This window comes from Microcebus murinus, chromosome 4 (genome assembly GCF_040939455.1).
Source record: "Microcebus murinus isolate Inina chromosome 4, M.murinus_Inina_mat1.0, whole genome shotgun sequence".
NCBI lineage: Eukaryota > Metazoa > Chordata > Mammalia > Primates > Cheirogaleidae > Microcebus > Microcebus murinus.
In genome coordinates this window covers 103733076-103749328 of record NC_134107.1, presented here as the reverse complement: position 1 = coordinate 103749328, position 16253 = coordinate 103733076, and the positions used below count along the sequence as shown (strand labels likewise).

The following is a 16253-nucleotide window of genomic DNA, read 5'->3' as shown; positions in this document are numbered from 1 at the left end:
TCAACAAGCCAGATATTCTATGAATATCTTGTTAGACTTAAACATCTAGAATTTTGGTCGTTTCGAACTTTCAGAAACTTATGATTATGGAATTTTGGAGACTCAGGGCAAATGGGCTAAATGGATTTCTCATTCAATATTTTTCTCATTGTCGTTTAGTTTATGTGGTCAGGTTATTCAGTTGCATGCCCCACTTGGATTTCTTACATCCTCCATCAGCTATGATGCCATGCCTAGATTCCAGTAATAGGGTGGCATTTCTTCAAATTCTAAAAGTTATTGCTATTTGGACTAGAGCAACCTACTCCTTAAAATGCCTAGTATGATAAAATCTGGAAACAAATCCCCAGGTTGAAGCTCCTTAATAAAATAAGTATGCCTTTGCTGCAGGCTGGGTTGCAATATCACTCACCTTGAGAAGGTTCCTCGTTCACCCAAGGATATCTGGGAGTTAAAGAACTGTGCTGTTCCCTTTGACTCAGAATCGTGCTGGCCACTCCTCCCCTATTGTCCCCTTCTGGCCAAGCTAGACTCAGTGATGCATGCCATGTGATGTTTGGAATCAGACGAAACCCTGGACACCTCTTCAGTTCCCCTCTTTAGACAATGTTTGGCCGAAGTGGCCTCTTGGTCAGTATCACCCCTTCCGGAGGCCAGAGGGCATCCTAGTTCTGCTGATGGCCAGTCAGAATTCCATCTGTCCTCGTCCCCCCAGATCCATGAGAAAGAAGAGGAAGAGTTCAATGAGAAGAGTGAAAATGATTCTGGTATCAATGAGGAGCCTCTACTCACAGCGGATCAGGTATGAGTATCTCCCTGGGTTCTTGGGACTGTTTGTTTATTCTTTTGGTAGAGAAAAAGTTTAAGAGAATATTCTTCCACATCCATTTAAGGCAGAAAGAAGATGTATGGTCTTGTGGTGCCTGTGCTGATGGCTCAGAGCACCGTTGATAAGGAATTACATTTCTCTTTTAGCCTCAGGTTACCCACCTGCAGTGAGCATGAACATAATCCCAATACTTAGGGTGGCTGGAGTCAGCCTTCCATAAGCCGGAGACGGGCCTGGTGATCAGTGGCCTCCATTCCTGCTCAGCCTCGTATTGAATTCATTGTACTTGGAGTCAAGACACAGAAACAAGGGTCTCAAATATCTGTTTTTCCAAAAGAGAAGTGACAGATGAGGCTTTTGTGTGATGGATATTTTCTCACATTTTATGGGAAATTTAATGAAATTTTTGAGTCTTCCAAATGGAGTTTTAAAGATACTTCTGTCTTTGTTTGTGAAAAAACAGAGTACATCACAATCGATTGAGTTCATTATATATTAGTTTTAATAATTTATCACTTAGGAAGGATAATATTGAGGCTCTGGATTCCTTATTCAACTTCTTAGTCAACAAATATTTATGGGTGCTTATTTCGAGCTAGATACCATGCAAGTTTCCACAGAGTCATTCTGAGAAAGCTCCACTTCAGTGCCAAAAAGTGCTTTTTAGCAGGCGCTTTTTCCTATCTGTGGTTAAAAAAAAAAGTGGGATTTGAAACAGGTAGGGATTAGAAGATTGAAGGGAACCAGATTTTTTTAAAAAGGAGAGCACGTAAGAGTGAATTCTTGTGACTTGTAGGGGAAGTGCAACTCAGTGGTGTGCATTGTGCAGGGATAACTGCTCTCAGAGAAACTCAGCCATCAAATTCTAAGGGAGATTTATTTGCATTTGGTCGCATTCTATGAAATAGCTTTCAGCAGTCAAAGACTAGGGGGTCCCCTACATTTGAGAGCAGAGATGAGAAGGTTTGGGAATAAAAATAAGAATTATTCTTAGGTGGAAACCCTAAGCCCCTTACTTTGATGCAGTCTAACATGAAGAAACCCATCTTAGGCTGGTCCGAAGGTAGTGTGAGTTATCTCACTTGGTTGTTCACAGTCAGTTATGGACTGAACTCCTTGTTCTACTACTTTCCCCCTTTCTCACTACTGCACTTGACTAGTCTTTAAATAAATAAATAAATAATAAATAAAAGAAACCTGTCTCAAAGACCGAGTGGTCTTGGAGATGGAGTCCATCACAGCATGGAGAACAAATGCTTAAGTGCACTGTGACCAGACTCACCTACAGACTCACTTCCAGAAGCCGTCTTTGCTTATTCTGTTTTCTTTATCCATAAACCATTAATGCACGAAATAATTCACGCTTGTTCCTTTGAGCAGATAGCCAGGTTTACCCTCCCCCACTTCTGAGAGCTGTCCCCTGTCAGTAGTCTAGATTCAAGCTGGAATTCTGATTTATTTTCTGCTTCCCAGATCATACCTATCTTTTTATTATTTTATTATCTTTATTTTCACTTGTTGCTGGGCAGCTTTATTTCCTGTCTAGATGAATTCTGGAGAAACATCTATTTCCCCTCCTATTTTGAGTTGTTCTAGGAACACTTTGTTTTTTCCAGTCACATATATTGTGACAATTAATGGACTGGGTTTCATGTTAAAGTTGGGTGCATGAAATATTTTCCCACTTAGAAACTCAGCAAATTGAAGTAATTGTTCCCTTCCAGGCAGCTCTGCCTTGTTCCTGAAAGAGTAGTTTATTTCCCATAAATCATTTATCTAAATGGAACTCTTGGAAGAGGTTTTACATTAAAGAGTGCTTTACATTAAGGAAAGAGTATATGCAAGCCTTCGGTCAGATCTATTTCTCTTATTCAATATTTATTAAGAAACAGTATTGCTTTAGGAATTTTACAGACAGCTAATTAGAAACATCCTTGGCTGACCAAACTTCAAGCCAGAATGCCCCTGTAGCAGAGAACAGAGGTGGCACTGTCTTGTATTCCTTCTTCAGGTAATTGAGGAGATTGAGGAAATGATGCAGAACTCTCCAGACCCTGAGGAGGAAGAGGAGGTTCTGGAAGAAGAGGATGGAGGAGAAACCTCCTCCCAGGCAGACTCGGTCCTCTTGCAGGAGATGCAGGCCTTGACACAGACCTTCAACAACAACTGGTCCTATGAAGGTGAGGGCCTCGGGGGCTGGCTGGGCTTGCCAAGCGTGAGCCTACTCTGTGCCAGGCACTGGGCCATGTGCTTTGCCTTGGTCACTGCCCCCACGTGGAAGCTTGCAAATCTAGGGGGTCAGTAACATCTTTCTTACTCAGCATTAGGAAAGAAGTTCGCATTTTTGAGAAAAAAAAAATAAGGCAGTCAAGCAAATTTTAAATGGTGAAACTAAGCAAAGAACAAGACTAAAGCAAAGGCCAGGGCAGTGGCTCATGCCTGAAGTCCTAGCACTTTGGGAGACTGAGGTAGGAGGATTGCTTAAGGACAGGAGTTCAAAACTAGCCAGGACTTTTAGGTTGCAGTGAGCTATGATGATGCCACTGTACTCTAGCCCAGGCGACAAAGTGAGACCCTGTCTCAATAAAACAAAACAAAATAAAACAAACAAAAACTCCTGGGCTCAAGTAGTCCTCCCACTTTAGCCTTCTAAGTAGCTAGGACTACAGGGGTACACCACTATGCCTGGCTAACTTTAATAAAAAAAGACTAAAGCAAAGTAGAAGAAATTTGAACCACTATCTAAAAGCAACAAATGGCACTACCATAAAATCAATGGAAAAAAAAATACAAAAGGTAATAATGATAGCTCATATTTTTAGAGTGTTTCTATGTGCCAGATCTTATTCTAAGACTTTCTACGCCTAAGCTCATTTCATCCTCTCATCGACCCCATTAGGATTGAGCGAACTGAGTTTTTGAGAGGTTAAGTGACTTTTCCAAGGCCACTGTTGGAGAAATAGCATTAGAGACAAAATCTCCTACCTGCAAAGGTAGAAGAGAAAGAAACAATTTTATTATTGAATAAGCATTAAACCATAAGGGATAAACACCACAGGCAGCCCTCTAAAAGGATTGCAAAGACAGAACGACATCTCACTCTTATGTATAGCTAAGTGGATAGAACCCATTACATTAAATGGGTTTTGCAATTTGGAGTCAGGTGACATTAGGCCCCTCTGCTCCCAGCACAGTGAGAGGTTGGACATTATCTTCTTTGATTACATTTAAAAGCAGTGACCCCCAGTCCCCTGAAGAAACCTTCCTGAACCTTTAAAACGTTTAAAACATTTGAAAAGGACAAAGAAGTTCTGAAATGAAAGGGAGGGAGGTGAGGGAGAGGGAAAGTCTCTCCCCTTATTGTAAAGGGGGAGAATCAGGCCTCTCATTTGAATGTGCAGTTTCCCTTACACTGAGTACAAGTCATAACGGGTGGAGAAAACATTTGAAGGCAGGTTGGTCCACTCTCTTAATCCATGTATCATTTTCACTCTCAGACACAGATTTTGTAGGAATCATGATCTTGCAAAGAAAGGGCTGGATGAAGCGTGAAATGAAAATTATGTAACACCGCAAAGGCAAAAGTGTATAAAATTGATCAGCCTGTAGGGGAGGTGATGTCCGCTGCAGGCGGGGCCTGGGAGCAGAGCTGCGTGTGGGGTGGCGGGGACTCAGAAACAACCGAGAGAGAGGCTGGGCAGGGCAGGGTACCAAGGTCCAAACACGGGTGAGAAGTGGTAAAAACAGAGGCATGGCCTGAACGACTGCATCTTGTGAGTTCTGGCGTGCAGAGGCAGGATGGTGGCCGGCAGAGAGGCCTGTGCGGGTGACCGGGTGGATTTGGCTGTGCCTCTGCGTTCCCAGCGGCCCCGACCCAGCCCTTCTCAGCCACACAAAGGTCCCAAACATAGAAGCATTCAGCAAAAGACTTGGAAAAACAGCTGAAGTGCAGAGTGAAATGGCAAAAACAGAGAAGGAAGGGGGGACAGCTCCAAAGAGCAAATTAAGGGGCAAGTTGAACCAAGTCAGCAAATATCGACAAGAGGCAGAAACAAAAAGGAAAAGGAAAATGGATTCTGAAGTGGAAGTCAAAGATGCCATTAGATGAGGATACATTTTAAAAGATGTTCCCTAAATCTATTAAATTAAATTAAACTAATTAATTAGTTTGCTAGAGGGTTGCCTCTCTCTGTCACCCAGGATAGAGTGCAGTGGTGTCATCTTAGCTCACTGCAACCTTGAACTCCTGGGCTCAAGCGATCCCCTGCCTCAGCCTCCCGAGTAGCTGGGACTGCAGGTATGAGCCACCACGCCCAGCTAACTTTTTAAAGTTTTTGTATGTTGCCATGACTGGTGTCAAACTCCTGGCCTCAAGCAATCCTCTCCCCTTGGCCTCCCAAACCCAAATGTATTTTAAATGAAGAAGTTTTAGGGGACAAGACGTTAAAGGTATCTGTTTTTCATTATCCCAGGTTCCCTTTTCTTTCCTCTGAAAGTAGCAGACTGCTCTGTACCGACCCACTAGGCTTCATTTTTCCATGCCTGTCGCCAGTCTCACGAGTTTCTGGACACGTGCGCCCTGGCACGGGACCAGAGGGGTAAAGAAAGCCTCAGGTTGTCTGCCCACTGTGCTGTCAGCTATATCGTGATCAGTTCTTGGGAATAAACACCACCTCTCTGTTGCTCTTCAGCACGGATGCCAGCAATCTCCTCTCCCAACTCTTGGCTCACGTCACGTGAGAAATTATCCTGGAAACAATGGGAAAATAGAACAAGGGACCAAAAAGCTGCATGTCTGTCCACCCACACTTTGGTAGACAGAGACCATGGGCTTCCTCGAGGGCAGTTTCTTCTTCCTTCTTTGTTTCCTGAGAACTTTGTTCTCTTTTGCAGGTGATACATGGGCTCCTCCCCTCCTGGCATGCCTCCAAACCATGAAGGCCTCGCAGGAGCTGGAGGGGTCTCCTCCAAGGGGCGGTCCCATCTCAAGTGGTGGCGCCTCAGGAGCCACCCCGGTGGGCTCGGGTCAGGATGCGGATTTACCTGTGGGATGGTCTTCCCCTGCAGGGCTGAGGCACATGTCCGGGCCGGAGCTGACTGAGCTGCTGGACCAGGTGGAGGGGGCCATCCGTGACTTCTCGGAGGAGCTGGTACAGCAGCTGGCCCGCCGGGACGAGCTGGAGTTTGAGAAGGAAGTGAAGAACTCCTTCATCACGGTGCTTATTGAGGTTCAGAACAAGCAGAAGGAGCAGCGAGAACTGATGAAGAAGAGGCGGAAAGAGAAAGGGCTGAGCCTGCAGAGCAGCCGAATAGAGAAGGGAAGCCAGATGCCGCTCAAGGTACGAGCACAACCAGCTGGAAGACCGCGTGCATCGGCCTTGAACCCCAGCCGTTTCGGGTGCCCACACCTGCCCTGCAGCACACTCGCAAGTGCTCACTGAGCAGAGCACTCTAACAGACAGTGGGCTCGGAAGAGGGAGAAGATACCACCTGTCTCCTCGACTCCCCCAAAGGGCTCGCAGTCTAACAGGGGAGACAAGATATAAACATTAGGAAATAGTTGACTATGGCATGTGTTCTCTGTAGCCAGCCCTTGGAAAGTGGCGTGAAGGCATTTAATGTTGAGCAGAGATGGGCCCTAGGACCCTGGGTCAGATCTCTGCTACTGGCACAGATTTCAGTACTGACTGCTCTCTTAGGGCGTGGGTAGGGGGTGGGTAGGGTGTTCCAGTGATGGCAAATGACCAGATGCCTTATTGTTCTATTGACAGGATTCCCCAAACCAGTGGATCTTAATCAGGGAAGCGCTCTAGAATCCTCCTAGGAGCTCTTTCAAAATACTTTTTCCTATCTGAGACCTATTGGATTGGGCCTAGACATGTGCATTTTGACAAAAAGCTTCCTGTGTCAGGACAGTTGCTTTAAACTTGCCCTTCCTGATAGCTGAACATTTTGTTTTCCCCTAAGAGAGCGGTCCCCAACCTTTTTGACACTAGAGACCAGTTTCATGGAAGGCAGTGTTTTCACAGACCAGGGTTGGGGGTGTGTGTCATGGAGGTGGGGGTTCGGAGCTCAGGTGGGGATGAGCAGCCCATTTCCTAACAGGCCACAAACCAGTACCAGGCTGTGGCCTGGGGTTTGGGGACTGCAGCCATAAGATCTTTGCATCATTGTTCATCTAGGTCTTACTGAACTGCTTTATTTTCCTATTTATATGATGAAGGATGGAATGAGGAAAATCAGGGGGTGCAGTGGGGTCTTGCAAAGCGCAGGCTTCAATTCTGGCCTGTCCCTGTAAGCCAATGTCTTACATTTGCTGTCTAGTCACAGAACCCTGGGCGGTGACCTAGAACAGCATGGTAGCTGATTAGGTAGTTGAGATTACAGAAGTCCCTGGGCGAGGTGCCCTTTTTGAGTGTCTCTGTCCCCCCCAGCGCTTCAGCATGGAAGGCATCTCCAACATCCTGCAGAGCGGCATCCGCCAGACCTTTGGCTCCTCAGGGACTGACAAGCAGGTAAGAGCAGTGTACCTGCTCCCAGCTCCCTCCCTACAGTCTTACAATGTGGCCTTAGTAACAAAGAGGCAGGCGGTGACTCACCAGAATTACCCCAGCATTTGGGCACGGGGGAGGGTCCTAACATTTTCTTCCACTCTTAAGAAGGAACAAAAAGTGTCTTTTAAAAAGGTGAACTTTTTTTTTGAGCTCACAGACAAGACTTAAAACTCAATTCTGCTTGTAGGTCTACAAATTAAGTTGCTCTAAAGACAAAATGCATTAAAAGGGCATCCACTTCACCACAGAGCCCATCCTAGAGTTTAATTAAGTCTCCCACCACACTGGGTCACCCTCGGAGCTGTCCCTACCAAGACTGCCTCTTCAGCTGCCCTGGTCTGACTGTGGCCCATGCTGTGGCTTCTCCTTGTTGGCTCAATAATTTGCCCATGAAGTAGCTTGCATTTCTGCTCATGAAGTCAGCATTCAAAACTTTTACCAAGTGCATGTTATGTGTTAAGCTCTGTTGTTAGGCCCTCGGGTACAAAGGTGAGAAGTCCTGGTGCCCGCCTTCGTGGGGTGCATAGTCTAAACAGTGCTCCCCAACCTTTCTGGCACCAGGGACAGGTTTCATGGAAGACAGTTTTTCCACAGACGGGGGTTGGGGGACTGGGGGGTAGGCGGGGCGGGGGCGGCCCGGTCCCTAGCAGGCCACACCCCGATACTAGTCCAGCTCGAGGTTTGAGGACTGCAGAACGTGGCTGGTGCGTGAACAGCTGTCTGAGATTGTGGAGTAAGTGCACGTGGACTGCAGCATGGGAAGAGAATTTAGGAACATCTAACCCAGCCTTCTGGTTTTAGGGCAGTGAGAACTAAGGCCTGGAGACATGAGACCTTTTCCCAAGGCTACACTTCCAGTGGCACAGCTAAGATTAAAATTTAAGTCTCTTAACGTTTGGCCTGGAGCTCTTGACCTGGTCAAGCTCTGTGGGGCGGGTCATCCTTGATCTCCCTTTGAGCCCCGAGGTGCTGGCTCTGCTGTAGGAGCACCTCACATCCAGCAGAGGGAGCAAATCCGACATCTGCGACGCAGGGCGGGGTTGAGGTTCTCTCACTTGTTTTTGACTAAAGAGAAACGATTCCTTCTCAAATTGTACTGCAAAGGATAAGAAAATATAATCCCCCCAGAGGTGTTCTCTGCTCTCAGTCTGAAGGGGAAAAATCTCTCCAGGATTCCTAAATAACCAAAATGTTTCTAGTGTAGGAAGAATGTAGAAGTGAGGGATGGAGGGCAGTTTTTCCCAGCTGAATGTGGGAAAGTCTTGCTTTTCTAAATTGTTTGTAGAGATGGGGTCTCACGATTACCCAGGCTGGTCTTGAACTCCTGAGCTCAAGTGATCCTCCTGCCTCGGCCTCCCAGAGGGCTGGGATTACAGGTGTGAGCCACCGTATCTGGCCAAGTCTTGCATTTAAAGAGACATCCCCAAAGTTGGGGGGAAAGTTCCAGAACAATGGTGCACCAATGACCATGAGTGCTGTGGAGCCTGCCAAATCTGACAGAGCGTGTGTCTCAGGGAAAAGCAAGGTCCCCATGCAAATTGTCCGCTGTATCCCCGCCCCAGAGGAACTCTGTCTCAAGCGCTGCATGCCCTGTTTGTCTTGCAGTATCTGAACACAGTCATTCCGTACGAGAAGAAAGCCTCTCCTCCATCGGTGGAAGACCTGCAGATGCTGACAAACAGTGAGCTCCTCTTGGTCTCAGCCAGTCCAGCGACTGGTTTTCCTCCCTCCCTGCCTGTACCTTGCGTGTCTGGCGCCTCAGGCCCGAGGGTCCCCAGAGCCGTTATAGATGGGTCAGATGGGTCAGAACATCCTCCGTGTCATTGCCTCCCGCCCTCCTGCAGGGTGTGGAGCTAAAATGCCCTTCAGTGATGCCCTGAGCTCTCTTCTTTCCCCTGGTCCTTGTACGGGAAGAGCCCTGCTGGGAAAGATGAGCTGGTGAGAGGCTGGGGACTTTTCCTTTTCCCCTAGCAGTTCTCGAGGCCTTGAGTTCTCTGCCTCACGCTTGTCTCCTGCAACTTGAGCTTGCCTGGTCCCCACTTGTGTCCCTCGAAGCAAGGAGCTGGGTCTATGGGCCTGGCTTTATTTTTTAACAAGAAGCAAGGTTTCTTGGGTGGGGTAAGGCTTACTGGAAAAAATAGAGTCTAGCTTTCCTTCCAGGAAGTGACTGCCTCCTCTCCTCCACTTTGGCTCCATTATCAAATATTAATAAACATTCTGAGCTGTGGGAGAAAACTGTGTGTAATAAAGAGCCTTTTGTAAGCAAGATCTCGTTATATACGTCAAACAGCACAACCTCCAAAGGGCCGGAGGGCACATGGTGTTAGCCATCAGTGTCAGCTGGCTCTCATAGGGAGAGAAAAATCCCAGGCTGAGATACAGTGACAGGCCCAGCAGATCAGGAGGCAGATTCCATTTCCCTGGCAACCAAGCCCTGCGGAGAATGAGGACACCCAGCCCACTGCAGGCTGCTCTGGGGGGACAGCCCAGGCAGGGCTATTGGATGCTCCCAGGGAAGGGAAGGGGAGCCTGTTCAGCTGAGGGAGATAGATGCCTGCTGGGCCCTGGTGCTAAAGATGACCAAATGTTTTCATCAATTTGGAGAACTAAGGCAGAAGGTTCTGGCAAACGGAAATCCAGCCTACATTCATAGACTATGCATCTTTGAGAATCAGGAATTTTAAATTCAGTGTATAGTTACTTGCTCTTCACTCATTTAAACTCCTTTATTTGCATAAATATGCAGTAAAACACTAAAACTATTTTTCAAAAAGGGAATAGATGGAAATGAACTGACATTTACAGGTGTTTGTGTTTTCACAAGTGGTGAGCATGTGGAAAATAATTTGGACAAATTACAAAGGTTGATATATGTAAAGTACTCTATCATAGTCTCAAGTCAGGAAGAGCTATTAATTTATTAGAGACACCCGTTCAGGAATTCAGTGTGAAATCCTTTCATTTTAATTAAGAAACAGACTTGTTTCTATTCTGAGCGGGTTTGTTTACATTTTTCAAGTTCATTTTAAAAATTATAGCCAAAGTATATGCATCCCTTAGAATACTTGGGAAATATGGACAAGTGAACAAAGAAAAATAAACAATTCATTGTCCCGTTCACTGTGGTTACCATTTTGGTGTATTTCGGTGATAATATTTTTATATCTTTTCCATATAGTTGGGATTATACTGGCTATAAAATTTTGTATCGTGATTTTAGGCACATCAATTAACATTTTGTTAACCTTCCTTTTATGGCTGTCTCTTCTATCATGTTGATATCCCACATTCCAATATTTCATTAATTTTAAAAGAATAACTGCCTTCTCTGAATACCAAGTCTCCTGTAGGTTATGAAAGCTCTCTTTTTTGGCAGATGCTCGTGGGATTTGTGAACAATGTCTCTTCCCTTTCCTACTCCTTGAATTAAGGACATAGGCCAAAGAAAAACTCCTGCAACTGGACAATCCATATAAATTTTGGATTTTAGAGATCATGGCTGAGTGCAATTATCGTATTTTTACGGGGATCTAGTTGGTGTGGTATTTAGTCTGCCCACGCTCAGTTGCAAAGTGATCCCAGCCAACTAAGTTGAAATGAATGCATGTCTAAAAATACAGAAAAAATAAAACAGAAAAAACTAGGACCACCAGCATCCAATTAAGTTGAAATGAATACATGTCTAAAAATACAGAAGAATTAAAACAGGAAAAACCAACACCTGGAGGGCTTCAGGTTTAGTATCTTTCCTTTTCTGGACCTGGCCCCTGACTCATGCCATTGCTGAGCTTTGTTCCTCACCTGCTTCTGATTTTTGGATTCGAGTTTCATTCCCTTGCCTTGGAACTAGCAGGGTAATTAATGGAGGGAGGACATGGAAGTAGGTTGGGGATCCCACTGTAGCTGCGGTGGCCTCCTGACCTTAGCTGTCAGCTCCAGCTGATCTCTATTGTTTTCTCTGCTTGTGAAAGTCAGACATGCCCATTGAGAAAAGCCAGGCCCTACAGAAATATACCATAGAAGGGAACATCCCCTCTGGTCTCACTTGCAGAGATAACCACTCTGTATGAAACCATAGTTTCATGTGCTATTCTTCTAGACTTTTTTTTTCTGTGAATTTTAGCATTTATTTATTATAAAGTTAATACATGTTCTGCAGCCTTCTTTCTCCACTGATAAGTAGTTCGTCTTATACATCTACCCCCTCTCATTTTTTAGAAAGCTATATAAGACTACACTGAACAGATGTACCACAGTTTATTTCAGAAAGTTTACTGATGAAAGAATCTATTGGTGGACGCCTCCCACATTTTCTGATATTACAAATAAGGTCCATATACTTTCTTAAAGGATTTTTCTACAAAATTGATTCTACAATATGAATTATGAATATGAGAAGATGTTACTTAGTTTAATAACAGAAAAAGCAATTTTAAAAATTTTATAAAAACCTTTATAAAAGGCCTTTAGGCTTTAATAGCTTCCCTATTATTTGCTTCATGTGTAGGTCATGTATGTTTCAGCAAGAAGTTTATGAGCTCCTTGAGAGTTCATAATTATTTTGCATCTCCATAAATTCTAGCACTATAATGGGCACAAAATAGAGAATAAATATTTGTTAAATTAACTTCATTTGTTATTAATAAATTAGAAGTTAGAATTTTTCTAATTATGTCTGTTTAAAGACAGTTTTATTTTTTATTGATGTGACAGCTATTATTCTTAACATTTAGATCGACTGTATCTGAATTTTATTATTTTTTAAAAGTTGCTTTATTTATTTGTATGATTATTAAAGATATATACTTAGTAGATGATATGGAAATTATAGAAGATCAGAAAAAATGGTAAAAGAAAAAAGCAAATAGAGCCACCAATGGGTCCACTACCCCGAGACACCACTGTCGCTCATTTGATGTATTCTCCTCATCACCGTGTTGAATGCTGACTTTTGACAGAGGCTTCCAGACTTTTGCTCAATACTCAGTAGATGTCTGGTTCCCTTGAGTCATTTCTTATTCACTTGGGCTGGTGGGTTGTGCGGCCCTAGAAGTGAGCGTCAGGCCCTGGTGGTATCTTAGCTCTCTTCTCTCTTTCCCTCCCTAGTTCTCTTTGCCATGAAGGAGGATAATGAGAAGGTGCCTACTTTGCTAACGGACTACATTTTAAAAGGTAAGGGCGGCCCCGGGCCTCCTGGAGCAGGAGTGGTCCTCTAAGTCCAGCTGTGGAACCTGCTCTGCAGCCTTCCCAGAGCTCCCAGCCAGACCAGACCGGGCAGGGGCTGGGGACATCAAGTGGACCATTAGGAGGCCCTCACAGTCCCGGGCTTTTGCCTTTGCACGTTGCTCGGAGGCCTGAGGCGGAGACTTCATCACCCGAGTCACCAGTCTGACTCCACATGCGGAGCAGAAACCAACACAGGACTTGTTGGGAACATTCTGTGGAGATTGGGCTGTTTAGTATTTAGTTGGGAAAAACAAAGCCCGAAGATAATTTAAGACTTTTCCAATACTTGAAAGGAAGCTGGAGTCATGATTAGAGACCATACTTTCATAACTTTTTAACCTTTTAGTATAGAAACTTATAATACATACAAAAGTACAGTGTATGTACTTATTATCTGGCTTTAACAATTACTAACTCATGGCCAGTCTTAGTTCATTTATACTTCTACCCAACTTCTCCCTTCTCATATTATTATTATTATTATTATTTTGAGACAGAGTCTCACTTTGTTGCCCAGGCTAGAGTGAGTGCCGTGGCGTCAGCCTAGCTCACAGCAACCTCAATCTCCCGGGCTCAGGCAATCCTTCTGCCTCAGCCTCCCGAGTAGCTAGAACTACAGGTATGCGCCACCATGCCCGGCTAATTTTTTTTTATATATATTAGTTGGCCAATTAATTTGTTTCTATTTTTAGTAGAGACAGGTCTCACTCTTGCTCAGGCTGGTTTCGAACTCCTGACCTTGAGCTATCCGCCTGCCTCGGCCTCCCAGAGCACTAGGATTACAGGCATGAGCCACCACGCCTGGCCCTTTCCCATATTATTGTGAAACAAATCTCTTTCATCATATTTTTTTCATCCATAAATATCTCAGTATGCATTTCTAAAACATAAGGACTCTTTAGAAAAACATAGCCACAATGCCATTAATTGAACTAAAAAAAAAAAATTAAAAATTTCTTAACAGTGACTATCCAATCAGTATTTAGATTTCTCTGATTTTCCCATAAAATGATTTTTCATTCACTTGTTTGAATCAGGATCTGATGAAGGTTAGATCATTTGTCTTTCAGGTCTCTTTTAATATACATGTGTTCCCCTTTCCTTTCTTCCATTCCTTGAAATTTATTTTTTGGAGATACTAGATTGTTTGTCCCATAACATTTCCTATTATATTTCCCAATAGAATCCTGAATTTTGGCTAGTTTTATCCCCATCCCATGGTATAATTTAATATGCTCTTCTCTCTCCTAGAGGCTTGCCCAGATTCAGTCAGGTTTTTTTTGTTTTTGTTTTAATTTTCACATATAAAAAGATAAAACTTGAAATAGTTCTAGACGTTTTCTCCTATTCTGTTGGGGTGCGGCTGCTTCTTCACACAGGGGGAAAAACTACATTCACAATGGTTTATTTGAGGACCCAGTGCAGAGTTCAGTCAGGTTTTTTGCTAGCTCTATATTATCAGTGGTTCAGACTTCCAGACATGTCTCCTGAAACATGTATTGTCTGGTTGTCTTCCCTTTTGTGATGTTAAAGGCATTGAAGATCACTCTTTGTCTAGATCCATTATTTTTTTAGGTCTTGCTCTATAAGCACACAAAACTTTCCAGTTTCTGAAGGTTTATGGAACCCACAGTTAAGAAACCCTGAGCTACTGTGCGTTTATGAGAATTAGAGAGAGAATCTTAAATTTGAGCAGGAGGAATCTATTAGCTCAAACTTTACAAAGAACTTGTGACTTTTAAAGATTTCAAAAGAGTGGCAAATTTCTCATAGAAGGTTTTCAAAGGAGGATTATAGAAATGGATTATATAAATTTGGTAGTCTGAGGGCCTCAGACCACTCATGATCCACTGAAATGTCAATTAATTTATAAAAGTAATTAGTCTACGTGCATCTCAGCAATCCTGTGGGGTAGGCTCAGGTAGATTCTGTTGTATAGATGAAGAAACAAGCATGAATCAGTGAAGTAATTTCCTTAAGAGTTTCATAGACTTAGTAATGGCCGGATCCAGGATTTGAACTCAGGCAGACTGGCCCTGGAGACTATGCGCTTAATCATTACACCAAACAGCCACCTGTCATTGTCTCTTCCTTCTTCTGGAAGGAAGACACATGATTGCAGTTATTCCCCGGTTCCAAGGGGCAGCTTCTCCGCTTGGGAGCTGGCATGACTGCTCCCCCCTGGGGATGCCCTGGGCTGGCAGGTCCTGCCCCCCAGCTGTGCTGTGACCTCTCTCCTCCCTCTTCTCGTTTCAGTGCTCTGCCCCACCTAACCTTGCCCCTTGGAGCAGCCTCACTGCAGGAGGTCACTGAGCAAGAGTCATTCCATCACGGGGACTGCATGACACCACGTAACCTCCGACGTGTATTTAAACGTGTATAGCTTAACCTGGATTAAACATGAGCAAGCGCGCGGGGTCCTTTGCTGTTGGCTTCTAGTGCTAGTAATCATTGGATGCATGATCAGGGCAGGGCCGGGCCGGGCCTCCTCCCCGCCTGTGCGGGGGAAGGGGAAGGCGGACGCTTCCACTGCTCATTATGAAGTCTGGCTCCAGCCCTCAAAAACAGCTTACACTCTAAGACTAATTTTGAAATAAAACCTTCATTTAATTAATATTCTTCATGTGCTTTGGAGTGTGGTGTCCATCCATCCTCTGTTGCAAACCCTCTAGAGACAGGACGTGTGTACCTTCACATACTGTTCTGGGGCCTGTGACAGCCAGTGCGGGGCGTAGGGACCAGGAGCATGCCCTGCTTAGGGATGCAGTGGGCTGTTGGGTACAGGTGGGAGGAGGAGGCCATCCACAGCCTCCTAAGGTTTTGCTGCTTGGCCGCATTCAAAGGAGCTCCTCCATGTGTTATAGAAACCAACTGGTCAAGCTGGCATCTGGCTGGGGGGAAGGCGTAAAATTAGCAGATAGGAAGTGAGCCTCAGAGAGGAGTAGGCAGCTGCAGGGCCTCTGGAGGCCTCCCCAGGCCCTCCGCAGGGAGCCTGAGGCCCAGGGGCTGGAGGGAGTCCTCTGCTGAGCGCTCCCACGTGGGGGGTCGTGACTTGTTCCTGTACTTGACTGCCTCCAACAATCCCTGCCCTTCCTGTGGCCCTAAACGTCCAGCACCTCAGACTCCTGCAAGCTGTCTCTGGCATCGATGGCAGGGCTCCAGCCCTGACTGCCCAGCAGGTGAATGCTCTCCTCGTATCCCAGATGCTGCTGGCTTGATTGCACCACAACCTGAATTCCACTGGCTTCCATCTTCTGTCTGAGTAATGTTAACCCTGCCAATTCTCATACCCCCTCTCTGAAAACAAAAACACTTTTGCTGGGCACTAGCCACTGCCTGCCACTGGCCTTATCACTCTCTACACATTGCCTCGAGGCCCAGCATGCCTGTGTGTAAGCAGGGACTAGCACCTCCCTGATTGTCTGGAGGACACCGAGGGGGTGCTCGGTAGTCGGCCCAAGGTTGAGCAGGAAGTGGTGGAGTCGGACTGGCTCTGGGGTCTCTTATCCCATGAGACTTCCGGTGAGTCTTAGGAGGTTAGTGTTTGTTTGAACTGAGCAGGCCTCTTTACCACATCAGCAGCTTCACGGAAGGCCACAGGATCAATGTAGGTGATGACGGAAGGCCTGTCACTTCCTGGGCCT

General features: G+C 45.2%; 1 protein-coding gene across 1 annotated transcript in view; it reads left to right on the top strand.

The window, feature by feature from the left end:
* Nucleotides 1–15223, top strand: part of FEZ1 (fasciculation and elongation protein zeta 1) — a 43146-nt gene extending 27923 nt beyond the window's left edge. Inside the window, exons 4-10 of the mRNA XM_012783298.2 lie at nucleotides 716–802; nucleotides 2841–3009; nucleotides 5897–6168; nucleotides 7264–7344; nucleotides 8989–9064; nucleotides 12490–12555; nucleotides 14866–15223. Of these exons, the coding sequence (XP_012638752.2) occupies nucleotides 716–802; nucleotides 2841–3009; nucleotides 5897–6168; nucleotides 7264–7344; nucleotides 8989–9064; nucleotides 12490–12555; nucleotides 14866–14882 (768 nt within the window). The 3' untranslated portion in view covers nucleotides 14883–15223. The remainder of the gene's footprint in view (nucleotides 1–715; nucleotides 803–2840; nucleotides 3010–5896; nucleotides 6169–7263; nucleotides 7345–8988; nucleotides 9065–12489; nucleotides 12556–14865) is intronic.
* Nucleotides 15224–16253: the final 1030 nt, after the last annotated feature.